Source organism: Prinia subflava, chromosome 1 (assembly GCF_021018805.1).
Source record: "Prinia subflava isolate CZ2003 ecotype Zambia chromosome 1, Cam_Psub_1.2, whole genome shotgun sequence".
Classification (NCBI taxonomy): domain Eukaryota; kingdom Metazoa; phylum Chordata; class Aves; order Passeriformes; family Cisticolidae; genus Prinia; species Prinia subflava.
In genome coordinates this window covers 7916060-7928403 of record NC_086247.1, presented here as the reverse complement: position 1 = coordinate 7928403, position 12344 = coordinate 7916060, and the positions used below count along the sequence as shown (strand labels likewise).

The following is a 12344-nucleotide window of genomic DNA, read 5'->3' as shown; positions in this document are numbered from 1 at the left end:
TTAAAATTTAAATGATTAATTAGCAGTGGGAAGTTTGGTGTTTTGGTATCATATAGGATATCATTAGGATTTTGAGCTAATTTATGTTGGCTTCTGTCTGTGTGTGGAGATTGAAAAAAGAACCAAAAAATACATTAAGGCAACTAAGAATAGAAGCTGTGACTCAAGATGCTTTGAGATTAATTGATATTAGTTGGAACGGAGAGTAAGGACTATTTTTAAATGAAAGGAAATGGAGAAATATTAAGCTAGAATAAGTCATTAATCATCAAAATGAGTTTCCAGTACAAAATAATTAGCCAGACCTAGAACAAGGACAAGGTTCAAAATGAGATCTATGTCCTAATTTACTGTGGCTTGCTCTGTGAGGTCCCTGCAGCCCCAGCTCTGAGTTGTGCATTCAGTCCTAAGGCAGCATGGAGGTCTGCCAGATCATATTCCTCTGTACTGACTGCCCTGATTACTGTAGTGCCAGTAATGACAATTCCATTTTGCAAACTAAATTTTTGAGGATTTCTGAATTGGGGTGGTGGTGGGGAGGCAGGTTTGTTAGTTGTAGATTTGGCTTGGGTTTTGGATGGGATTTTTTGTTTGTTTGGGGTTTTTTGTGTTTTTTTCTCTTCCAAAAGCCTGTGATAAAAATGTTAACTTCGGCTCTTGGACATGGGGGCTTATATCTATTTGATATATGCTCTGTTTGAACTGGAACCAGATTTTAACCCAAATCAACCATAACCAGAGTGGTTTTGTTCTAAATTCTGATCTACTCATCTTTTACTCTTCCCTGTTCAAGCTGTCCTTTGTGTGTGAAAGTAGCCACAGTTCTGTAGAGAGGGAAGTGGAGTATCTGATGGCTGAGAAATCTATTTCTGTCTTTCCCACTTGGAAATTTAAATGGAAAATCCATCTTAGGTTTAAGGAAAATTTTCTCAGAACCTATACCTTCCCAATTAAGTGGCTTGGCACTGGATAATAAAAATTTCCCAGCAAATATTTCAGGGTCTGCTGTTAAATTGTTGGTTATGAATGTCACAAAGTTTCTGATTTTATCTTCTTTTTTTCTGTAAACTGGACTCCAGTAGCACCTTCTTCTGAGGTGAAGTAAGAATTGCCCATGGAGAGCTCATTTTAGTGTGAACAAAGTTATTGGATCTGGATCTATCTTCCCCACAGCTGAATTTACTGGTCTGCCAAATAAAAAGAGCTGTGAATATGTTTTTAAAAATATTGACATCTTAAAAAGCAAAGCTATTCAGAGAAGATCTGAAGAGTCACCTTTACACAAAGTACTACTCCTGTAAAGTCATCATAGCCAAGATTTCCTCCTTACCCATAATTACATTCACTGCTGTCTTTAAAATAACAGATCTGTTCCTTGAAAAGGGGCTTCTGTAGAGGAAGTTAGTTGCCATTTGGTTTCCTTAAAAAACCCTTTTGCCCTTGTCTCTGCAGTCCTCCCTTTTTCAAATTGTCCTCTGAAGTCCAACAGTGCTGGGGCCTTCATATCCTCAATTTAGAGCTGCTGCTGTTGAGCACATGCTTGGTGTCCTGGGAGTGCAGTTTGGAGCAGCTCAGGAAATAAAAACCTCCCTTCAGAGCTGGCAGTGTACAACAGCAAAGCTATAAATACTTATTTGTCTCTCCTTTCTTCCTCTCACTTCACTTCTGTTCTAGTGAAAACAGTGTCACTGCCTGGTGTTACCTTAAGAGCTCCTACAAGACTCCAAAATCCTTGTTTGGATATTTCTGGGCATTTTCCCTCTGGTCCCTTCTGACCCAAATCATTCTATGGTTCTGTTAGTCTATGATTCTGTGATTCCATGATTCTGTGATCAGAGTTTGAGGAAGGAGACAGAAATATTCCCCAGATATTTTCTATCCAGCTGCCATCTAGATGTTTCCCAGTTGTGTTTCCAGCTCTTCTGTGTATTTATATGTGCACCTCTTCCCTCTTAAGGTTAGTGGTTTTTTTCTCATCCTCATGTTTTCTTTCTCATCAACCAGAAATATTGAAAGAAGCCTGTGAAATTGTAGGGGTTTGTACCACTTTATGTCTGTGTATCAAACCAAGCACAGTCATACAAATCATTTCAAATCAAATAAATTCTCTATTTATGAGATCGCTGAATTTTTAGTCTGGGCTGTGACCTTAACAGTTTTCACCTCTAGAAACATGAAGGCTAAGAAGAAAATCTCATTTGGGGGGAAACCTTCAGTCCCAGCTTGTTTTAGCTTCACAGCTAAGTTCACCTCTGCTATTCAGTCCCTAAATGAGTACATATGTCTCTTCATTGCACCTCAATTAATTTCATGTCCTCTAATCTAATCAAAAGCGATTCTTCTTTGCCAAGAAAATTGTCTCTTTAAGTATATCATACCTTTGCTGCAATACTGACACTAGAAATTGCTGTTATGTACTGGGCCAAGAAAAGTATTTTTAAGGTAAAATTATTAAACTATGATCTTGCTTAATCCTTCTATAAATATTTGGGGAAGAAAAATATGCTTTAATGTTGTTTCAGTTCTACATTTTTTTGGTGAATAATCTGTGAATAATTCACTTTCCAGATGCAAAGTATTATTGAGGTATTATGATAAGACTAAGGAAAACACAACCCAAGATGTATTTCATTTAGAGGGCTTTGTGCTTTTCAAAATAGAGGCTTTTGTGCCACCACTCATAAAATGTAAAGCAGTCATCTTTTGGACCACCTGCCCATAATGGTGGTGGAACACTCCCCGTTCCACTGGAGGCAGGATCAGGGTCGTACCAGTGCTGCTGCATTTCATGTCCAAAGATAAAGTAGTTTCAGTTGTGCTACCTTCTGACAAATGCCACTGCAGATGAACTCTTGTTGAGTGGATCTGGGATTTGTTTATTCTTGCCTCACAGACATCTGTTCCTTGTCCCAGAATCCCCTGATGCTGTCTGCCTTTATGCAGCATTAAACCAAGTCAATAAAACCTTTGTCCAAAAGTGGGGATATGGAAAATGCAATATCTCCTCCTGAGCTGTGGTTCAAAGCTATGCATAGAACATAGTTTAGCTATAATTTCATTAGCAGAAGCTGGACACTGTTTTTCTGCAGGACTTGACAATGTTGAGGTGTGTAAACTTTGCAATTAGGTCCTGCAAATCTCACCTGGCCAGTGATGTCTCTGAATTGTTGAAATGTTCCTTATAATAAGTTATAAGTATTACGTGGAACTACACAGCAGTTGTTCTTTCTTAAATCTGATCTAGGTGATTATTTCAAGCTGTTTTGACTTGTCTGCCATATAAAACTTGGGGAGAACAGAGTGTATGAAACAAAACCACCCAGCCAGAAAAGAAATTAGATTAAAACTATGTTTAAGAGAAATCTTCATAAACATCTCCTGTTACATCTTTTCTTATCCAGAATCCTGGCCACAATGAAGTCAATGGAAAAACTCCATTTGCTGCAAAGAAAGGCCAGAAATTTATTCCAAGTCTGTGAAATAAGCCATAATTAACCTTCCGCTGTGGCTGCCAGAATCCATGTCATCACTTGCTTCCACTTTCTGAATTTAATTTTAGTGAAAATCTGTCCAAAACTTAAGAGGCATTTAAGGAATAGACTTTCTCCCTCTATCACTCTCTCTTACACACACAATTAATTTAGAAAATGTGCCCTAATGCCTTCCACAGTTTCCTTTTGTAACAAATGTTAAAGGCCCTGCACTAACATAATGGAAAATCCTCCTTGTTATTGCTTGTTCTTTTATATTTTGGATAGAAAAAGTCCCACATCTCACCACACTCTAATTAATGGTCATTAACTATTTACAGCTTTGCTTTATTCTCTGAATTAATTTATTTTCCTTTCTTCCACAAATAAATAAATGATGGTTTTAATTATCCTTCTATAAATTTTGTGTTTAGCTCAAGTCAGGAGTTCCTGCTGGATGTTCAGTATGCATTTGGCCTACCCTTTTACCCGAAGTATGAAGCACAATATACTGTGGAAGAAAAGGGCCTTTCCTTGCAAATTATGCAGTATATCTCTAATTTCATAAACTCTGGGTAAGTGTGGGATGTTTAAGAATTGCTATGACTGAGGAGATGGTGAGAAATAGAGGGAGTGTAGTCAGCCCAGACCCTGCCCTCACTTAATCCTTCTCCATTTCCTCTACAGTATTTAATCCTACAGTGGGATTTGGTCCACACTGTTGGAAAGTCATGGCCAAGTTGCCAAGCAGAGTAGCCATCAAATGTTTATAGTATCAGACTTAGCTAGGAGGAATAGACATTTTATCTCCATTGACCAGCTGCAAATTCTATTAAAGTACATGCAGGCTTCAAAGGTCTTGATGTTGTCTCCAGAGCTTAGTTCTAGAAGCCCAGTTCTGAAACCTCTTGGCTAAGAGTTCTTTTTTTCCCATAACAAAAGGGAAAGCACAGGAAGACAGTGTCCCCTTTACCAACCTCTCCGTGAACATCATTCTGTGCCACTGTGCTGTGGCCATGCTTGAGAATGAGGAGTATCTCTGGAAACCTAGTGTGGGAATGGTGGGAACAGGGGTTTAATGTGCTTTTTACAATAGCTTGGGTTGGACTGGGATTGAGGGCTGTTGAAGGTGTTCATAAGCCTGTGTCTATACAGGTTCTGTGTACCTGTTCCTCAAGAAGTGAACCAGACTAAAAAGGTTCTGTCAGATGAGGCACTGTGAATGATTCACCAATTGGACTGAATTTGAACCCTGCTGGTCAGAGGGACTGGATACACATTTCCCTGACCTAACCAATCTTCTTATCATTTTACTGTTCATGCCATTCTTTTCTAATGATGATGTCTCCCTCTCCCTTAGAAATCCAAACTATCCCCACAGTTTCTCAAGAAGAATGTTGGGGGTGATGCCTGCCTGGCCTATGTATCTGTCAAGTGATGATGGTGATAACTACAAGGAATTCACTGTTTCTTTGCCGACTCTTAAAGGACTGAAAAAAGCAGACTGTTCCTTTTGGTCTGATTATATCAGAAGGCTGAGAGCATCCACAGGTGAGAAGAGTGTTTTCTGATATTAAATAAACCCTAAATTCTCTGCTAAAAATGTTTTTGTCTGAGTGTAGTGCTGTTACGTCACTGTGGAAAAGCACTTTTTGCAAATTAAACATCTTGCAATGTTCAAGGTATATGGTTAAGAATGTAACACTAAACAAAATTACTTTATAGCAGATAATGTGTAATAAAGTTTATTTGTCCTAGAATTTAACTAGCTAGAGAAATCTTCTTGTTATGATGATAGAAGATGTGATGAAGCCATATAGAGAGCCTGCTCCCTATTTACAGTCACAATAGAGACCCAGGGTGAACTGGAAGGCTGTGGGTACGGGCCTCTTTTGTCTACTGGAAGCACCTAACATGAGAATGTTGAGACTCCTGTGGCTTAGGAGGAGCACAAATCATTTCCATCCACTGTAAAATTGCAGCTGAGGCTTTATATCTTATTATGGTTCCTGCATGCTTTGACTTTTCACTAGATTAGTTTCTTCGACTTCTTTTATAGCTGTGGTGATTATGCCCCTTGCATGTCTCCTTTTATATTTGCCATAAATTTCAGTGCAGCTATGAGAGCTCCTCATTTTTTTTCTTACTGCTTAGGACAATAAAACCAACTCTGCTTAGATTGCAATCTGTTGCCTGTCCTGAATTTATTCTAGTAAATAAACTCCCTATTGTATCTGTGTATCTTGTAAATAAATGTGGATAGCCTCAAGCAAGGCAAACAAAACCATCCCTTTTTGGCAGGCAGAGATGTTTTGAATTGTTCTTGGAGGCCTGCAAGTTTGCATGTGTTTTTTATGTCCTAAAGATTCATCTTCACAGTGAACACAGTTCAGGCTTTCTCTGCTTTGGGGGCTGTTGAATTTCTGAGAACAAAATGTGCTTTCCAAGACACCAAGCTACCCAGGCTATCTATGCCTGACACAAAACCTCAAACTGGGTGAGGCTGATGTTTGAGTGACACAAAAGTAAAATGTCTCAGAACCATCAAGCTGGTGGTTCTGATGCAAACACAGAGCATCAATTCTCTCATTTAATAGACAGACTAAATTTTTTCTCATGGTCTTTCTTCCAAAGTGGAGTCAAGATTTTGTTGTCAGCCTTTTCATCAGTTTCCTGGTATCCTGCAATGTCTTTCAAATTCAGAGGGGATACTTTGATCTCTCCGATGGCTTTGTGCTGATTGAGATATTGCTAGTTTTCAAAGGTTTATTCTGATGTTTAAACAGTCCTGGCAATAACTTCTAGATCTTTTTGGACCTCATCTCACAGCACCGTGGCTGTGAAATGCCAGACTGGACTGAAGTCACAGCTCCGGTGGAATGACTGCTGACCGAGCACCACGGACAGAGACTATTCCTAGCACCTAGGGAAATTCCCCCCAAAAGTGGGAAAATATCCACAAAGGCATATTTGTTTTGACATAGACAAGATTTAAAACTACCCAAACTGGCTTAGGAACACAAAATTCATGTATGGGTTACTCCAATGATCTGTCTAGTTCAATACCAATATCCTGCTCTTGTCCGTGGCCAAAACCAAATACTTGAATGTTAAACACAATAATACAGGGAAGGAGATAAAAACACACTAGAAGAGTTCACAAAGTTGAGTAAAATTTTTGAAAATAAGCCATACACTGTGAAATTTATGAAGCACAGATTGTCAAGAAAAGGTTTAAAAAGTACATGTCAAAAGTACATGTTAATCTTCAAGCAGAACTGAGTACACCCAGCTGGCTCTTCAAGCCAGTATTTGCTTGGCCTCAGCACCATGGTAATGCAGTTACACAGCTGATTTCTGCTAAATTCCATCTCTCAGCAATGTTGGCTTGACACGTTGCTGTGATAGTCACTTTAATCTGTTCTCTCTCTTGAACACCAAACTTTCTCATACAATTTAAATAGACATCACATCAAACCCTTTTCTGCTACAGACCCCTTAGCCTGGGATGGTAACTTATAGAGACATCCTGTGAGTCTTTTGATGACAATCTGAGCCCAGGTCCTCTTGAAAGAAGGTTCATAATGTTCATCAGTTCAGTTAGAAAGATTGCATAAAACTCAGGCGGGATGGCCAAGCACCCTTAATTTATTTTTGAGAAGATGTGCCAAAATTCATGCCATAGGTGGGTCAGTCTACCAGTACAAGTTCATCGCTTGTGTTGCTCCCAAAAATTAGAATCCCTATGATTCAATTCCAATGCAGGAATTGAATCCCTATGCATCATGTTGTTACCTCATTGACATGTGCCCTTGCACCCGAGGTAGTTTGCTGTACCTCCCTTCAGAACTGAAGCACTGCACCTCTGTTGTTCCCTGAGTGCTCCAGCCTCTCCTCCTGGAGTGCTGTCCCTGTGGGATCTTGGCATATGCTGAACACCAGGTTTGAGAGAACAATGCTGCAAACCATTTTTGAATGTTGCACCTTGTACTCCTTCCTAAGGGGGATCTATTTGTGTGTCAGCTACCCTGAGATCCAATCTAATACTTTTCTGCCTTTCAAAAATTATAAACGTTCATGATGTTGATTATGAGTGTTCTTGGGTTGTTGTTGTGGGTTGCAATTTGTGGCCTCATGCCAAGTAGATGGAATTTACAAATGTTCCAGTGAGAAGCCCGGATCACAAAACATTCCAGTCTTCACATCTAAGTACAAAAGTGTGCAGGATCTAGGATGATTCCATCTCAACCAGCTGTGGTGAATCCTCTTTTGTTCATCTCATTTTTTCCTTGAAATCAATATTTTTCCAGCTTCATATACCATCTGGAATCTATAAGTAAAAAAAAAAAAATCCCTAATATATTTCAATAAAATGGAGAAGAACTGGACAAACTAATGATCATAAAATATAACTGGAACTGGCATATTAAAATTTTTTCTCAATCCTTTGTATACTGCCATGGGAAATGTCTTGACTTGGAAATGTCAAATTAGGGATGACTAAAGGCTCAAAGCTCAATATCTCTGTCCAACAGAAAACTGAGGTATTCCTTGCTGTGGTTTAAGCTAAACTCATAAATTTCAGCTTCTGGAATAAAACCTCTCATATTAAGAATCTGAGATGTCTTTTAGGTTATTCACTGCTGGATCTAGAAGCTGTTGTTTATCTTAACTCTTAACCTGCAATTTTCTTTCCATTTAGTAAAAAATATTATCCAAGTTGGTGTTTCACTTTGTGATCAGACCAAAATATTTGATGACAGAATGTATCATTTGTCCCTGGCACATAATTGGAATGTGTGTTGTTGTATTTGAAGACAATTCTTAAAAAATTATGTAATAAATTCAATGATTGACCATAATGTTTGATGGCAGTGCCATTACAAACTATGGAGGGAACTTGGAATGTGTTTCATTGCAGATGAACTAATAATCTCTTGAAGTTTTGTTTGAGATGAGTTTGTAAAGTTGACATTTTGGGAAGCAGTTTGCTTGGGGAAGTATGAAAGTGATGGTGCTTGAAGAGGTTTGGAGTTCCCATAGTTGCATTTCAAAGACATGCTTTATATTTTGAATTATGACGGTTTCCATGGGAAGCATCAAAATGAGAAACAAGAAGAGTGGCAACTGTGGAAAAAAAAAGAGCTGTAGATGGCTTTTTCCAGGGAATGTGTTAATAACTTGAAATTCAGTTAGAAATTCAGTTAAAAACAGCAGCTCCAGAATGTTTATGTATATTCAGACAGAAGTTTGAATGCTAACATTCCCCTTACACAGTGTGGTGGACTGTGTGCCTAACAATGAATCCCTTTATAAGGGGCCTCTCACTGCATCCCAAACAGGTAGAGTTGGATCCAGCCTACATTTCTGACTCCTCTAGCTGGTGTCCAAACAGAACCAACACTCCTAAAGTCAGTGCCTCTGTAAGCAGTGCCTCTTTCAGCTGGGGAGAAAGAGATAGCTTTAATGTCTCACAGTGAAATCTTATCTGCCCAACTCATGTGCCTAAATTTTGACTTGTAGGCATATTTTCCATGCCCAAGTTAGCCAGATTGGACTTTATCTGTAGCAAATTCAACAGGTAGCAAAGCTGGAGCCTTCTCCATGAGCTCTGAGATGCCATGTGTAGCCAAATAAGAGTTCAGATAAAGAAAGCTCAGAGTTCAGACTTGAATCAAAACTGCATCAGGAATGTTGTGGTTAGGATTCATCATTTATCCTTTCTAGTCACACCTTCTTTTTGGAAATCTCAAACAGAAAACATTCCTTTAGTATGAGGGACATCTGTGCAGCACTGAGAGCAGTCTGGCTATGAGGCATTAAATAAACACCCTCAGTACACTCCCTTGACATAGCTTGGTGGTGTTGAGGCAACTGCATCACTGCAAAAGGGTTGGAGGCTGAAATCATAGAAAGTAAAAGATAACAAAGAAAATATCTGTTGGAGATGGATGTTTGGGTCTTTTTGTATTACAGACAAAAAAATTAATGTTGCCCACACCTCCTACCTGGCAGGGAACTTTCAGGAGATAATAGAAAAATAAAGTCCTGCATGAGTGGAGAAAAAGCTATTATGCATTCCAATGGCAGTTATTTAAAGGATAATATTTAAGTACCACGAGGTGATCTGCCATTACTCTAAAGCATTTTACAAATGGACTGCCAGCTGAGGAAAACAGTTTCCTGAACATTTATAGCTGCAAAAAAGGTTTTTAGGTGTGATTGACAAAATGTGTACCTTGTAGCTTGCTGCCTCAATGAAATGACATCTATTTTAATCTTAATTGCATTGTCTTTTCAGGAAGTGCAAGTGGTGGAGAGCCATCTGCAGAAAACAGCTCTGGTGAAACTCCCAGTGAAGTTACCCCCCTGGAGAGCCAGCTCCTGGGGGATGAGGTGGCTTACAGCAGATAGGGAATCCCAGGGTGGCTTTGTCATAAAATGTGCATCCACACAACCATCTCACACCAGATGATCAACACTTCCTTTAGTTAACTGTCTCAACAAGTAAAGTAGATCTTTCAATAAAGTAGTTTTCAATAAAATTGATGAATATGGCACCAAAAAAAGCACTATTTTAAGTCAAAAGAGACTGTAATTTGAAAAAAAATAAAGTATCAATAAAAACCGCAAAACCAAACCAAATATGCTTGGTCTGTATTTCTTGCAACTTCACAAATGCCAGCATATTCTATTACCACCAGCCAGTAAAAGACACACATTAAAACACTCAGAAGCCCCTTATTGATGAGGGTCAGATTTGTTAAATGTCATATCTGTCTTGTCCCTTTTTATTACTCATTCTGTCACAAGCTGCTGATAGGAGAGAGAGACTGGTTTGGCACTGGAGAAAACTAAAGAACTCTAAAATGGGAAGGAAGAACAATTTGAGAAGGGAATCAAGAGTATGCACTGAGTGTGCTCACATGAAGTCATGCACATGCTATATTCATGATCCCCTGTGAAATTATGTATAAAACTGTTTGGATAAGGCAGATACACAGAAGAGATAATGCAAAGAATATGTTAATTAAAGCTTATATCATGCCATCCTTGGAACATCTATCTTTTTAAAGAAGAAGATGAGATACACAATAGTTTTGGAAGTATAAGGAAAATCATAGGATGCCTCTAATGGCTTTGAAGTTATTTTGGATTAGGTTATTAATTTATTGCTGGGATCATTTGGCAACAGATAACCTTCAGTTGAAAACATATCACACACGTGTCCATGAGACTTCACAAAAAGTAAAATCAAGGTTGCCCAGTAGGACACAAATTTCTTGAGCAGATCTGAAATGATTTAATAAAACAACTCAAAAGGTTTTGTTTGCTGCGTGAACCCTTTGACATCACATGAGCTGTTACTGCTGTCTGCCATGAATCCCGGTTTCCAAAGATTTTTCCAAGACAGAAGAAAAACTGTGTAACATTCTTAGTTTTTATGCTTACATCATTTTCAATAAGCAGTAAAAAGATTGGAGGAATCAAGAAACTCAATAACTGGCTAAATATAAAAGAGTAAAGATAAAGAACTCAAACTCTGTTTTCCATCAGTTATACCTGAACTAGCTAATTGGTAAAGGGAAAAACAAAAAAAAAAACCAAACCAAAACTATTTAAGAGCTTTTAAAAAAGTCTGGATCTTAAACATGTATCTCAACAGAGGATGCTTTCTTTGCAGTAACTATAGATACAGCAGCTCTGTTTCCTTGGGCAAGACTATTTTTTCCCTATTTGAGAGCTAATTGTTGGTCACAACAACTCCAGTATTATTCTGCTGCCCATGGAGCTGGTAAACAGAGGACAGATTTGAAAGGATTCAGTATTGACTCACGTTAATGAAAGCCAAATAATCTTTTCCCACTCACTATTCAGCTCCACCTTGAGCCCAGAGATGTGTCAAGAATTTGAGAAAAGGTTTTGATTTTGAGCTAGGAATGCAGGAATTTAGCCTTGTAGGCTCCTGATTACAGTCTTGGCCATCTGGTAGGACTGGTTGATAGGCAGGTCTGACTGGGCTTTTTGGTCACCCCTTCTGAGATATCCAGCTCAACTGCCAATTTGGTAAAAGAGACTCTTTCAGTATGGGTATTTTGTAAACATCTTTATTTCATGACTGATTGCCCCACACACCCTGTTACAGTGGGTGCTGCTCTTTAGACTGTTCTGTCTCTCTCCAGGTTTCCTAGAAGCCTTTTTTCTATAGCCCATTGTTGATTTCCTCCTTTAAAGAAGAACGAATATATTCTTCCCCAGTTCTCTGCACCCTCCTCTTATGCTAGTCCTGCTCACTCTCCACGCTTCTTTAAACTTGCTTCTGTCAAGGCACATTTTGATGCAGACAAATGCAGTCTCATGATCCCTTGTGATCCTGTAATTTCACATTTCCTCATCTCTCCACATCTTCCATCCCATATCCTTAAGCTCAAATATCTTTGAATTCTGAGACAACTTTTGCATCAGCACAAGTCATTCAATCTTTTTGGCTGTGACTCTCATCACCTTCCTGACATTACTCCTCTTCCTTATGAGGAACCATGCTGTTAGAAATATCCTGGTCAAATCCAACAGGAGATTTAATTAGAAAAGCACAAATGTGCACTGACTGACAGAGGTCAGGAAACTTTAGCCTTAGTGATACTGAGAGGCCAAGTCTGCTCTCACATATAATTCCTCGTAAGAAAAATACATTCCCAGACTATTTAGGTCATAGCACTTTAAACTGAAATACCAAAGACTGCAGTGATCTGGTACTGAAGCAATGCACAGAAGCACGATGACTAGAGCCATGCTCTCCTCCTTCCTGCTGGAAATGGCTACAATTTTTTTTAAAGTGAAGCTTTAAAATCTTTAAAACTTCCTATGAGCACA

At 38.7% G+C, this 12344-nt stretch overlaps 1 protein-coding gene across 1 annotated transcript in view; it reads left to right on the top strand.

Moving 5' to 3' along the window:
- The window catches only part of TG (thyroglobulin), a 144995-nt gene extending 134899 nt beyond the window's left edge, over nucleotides 1-10096 (top strand). Inside the window, exons 46-48 of the mRNA XM_063418884.1 lie at nucleotides 3905-4045; nucleotides 4831-5021; nucleotides 9772-10096. Coding sequence (XP_063274954.1) covers nucleotides 3905-4045; nucleotides 4831-5021; nucleotides 9772-9884 — 445 coding nt within the window. The 3' untranslated portion in view covers nucleotides 9885-10096. The remainder of the gene's footprint in view (nucleotides 1-3904; nucleotides 4046-4830; nucleotides 5022-9771) is intronic.
- The last annotated feature ends 2248 nt before the right edge of the window (nucleotides 10097-12344 follow it).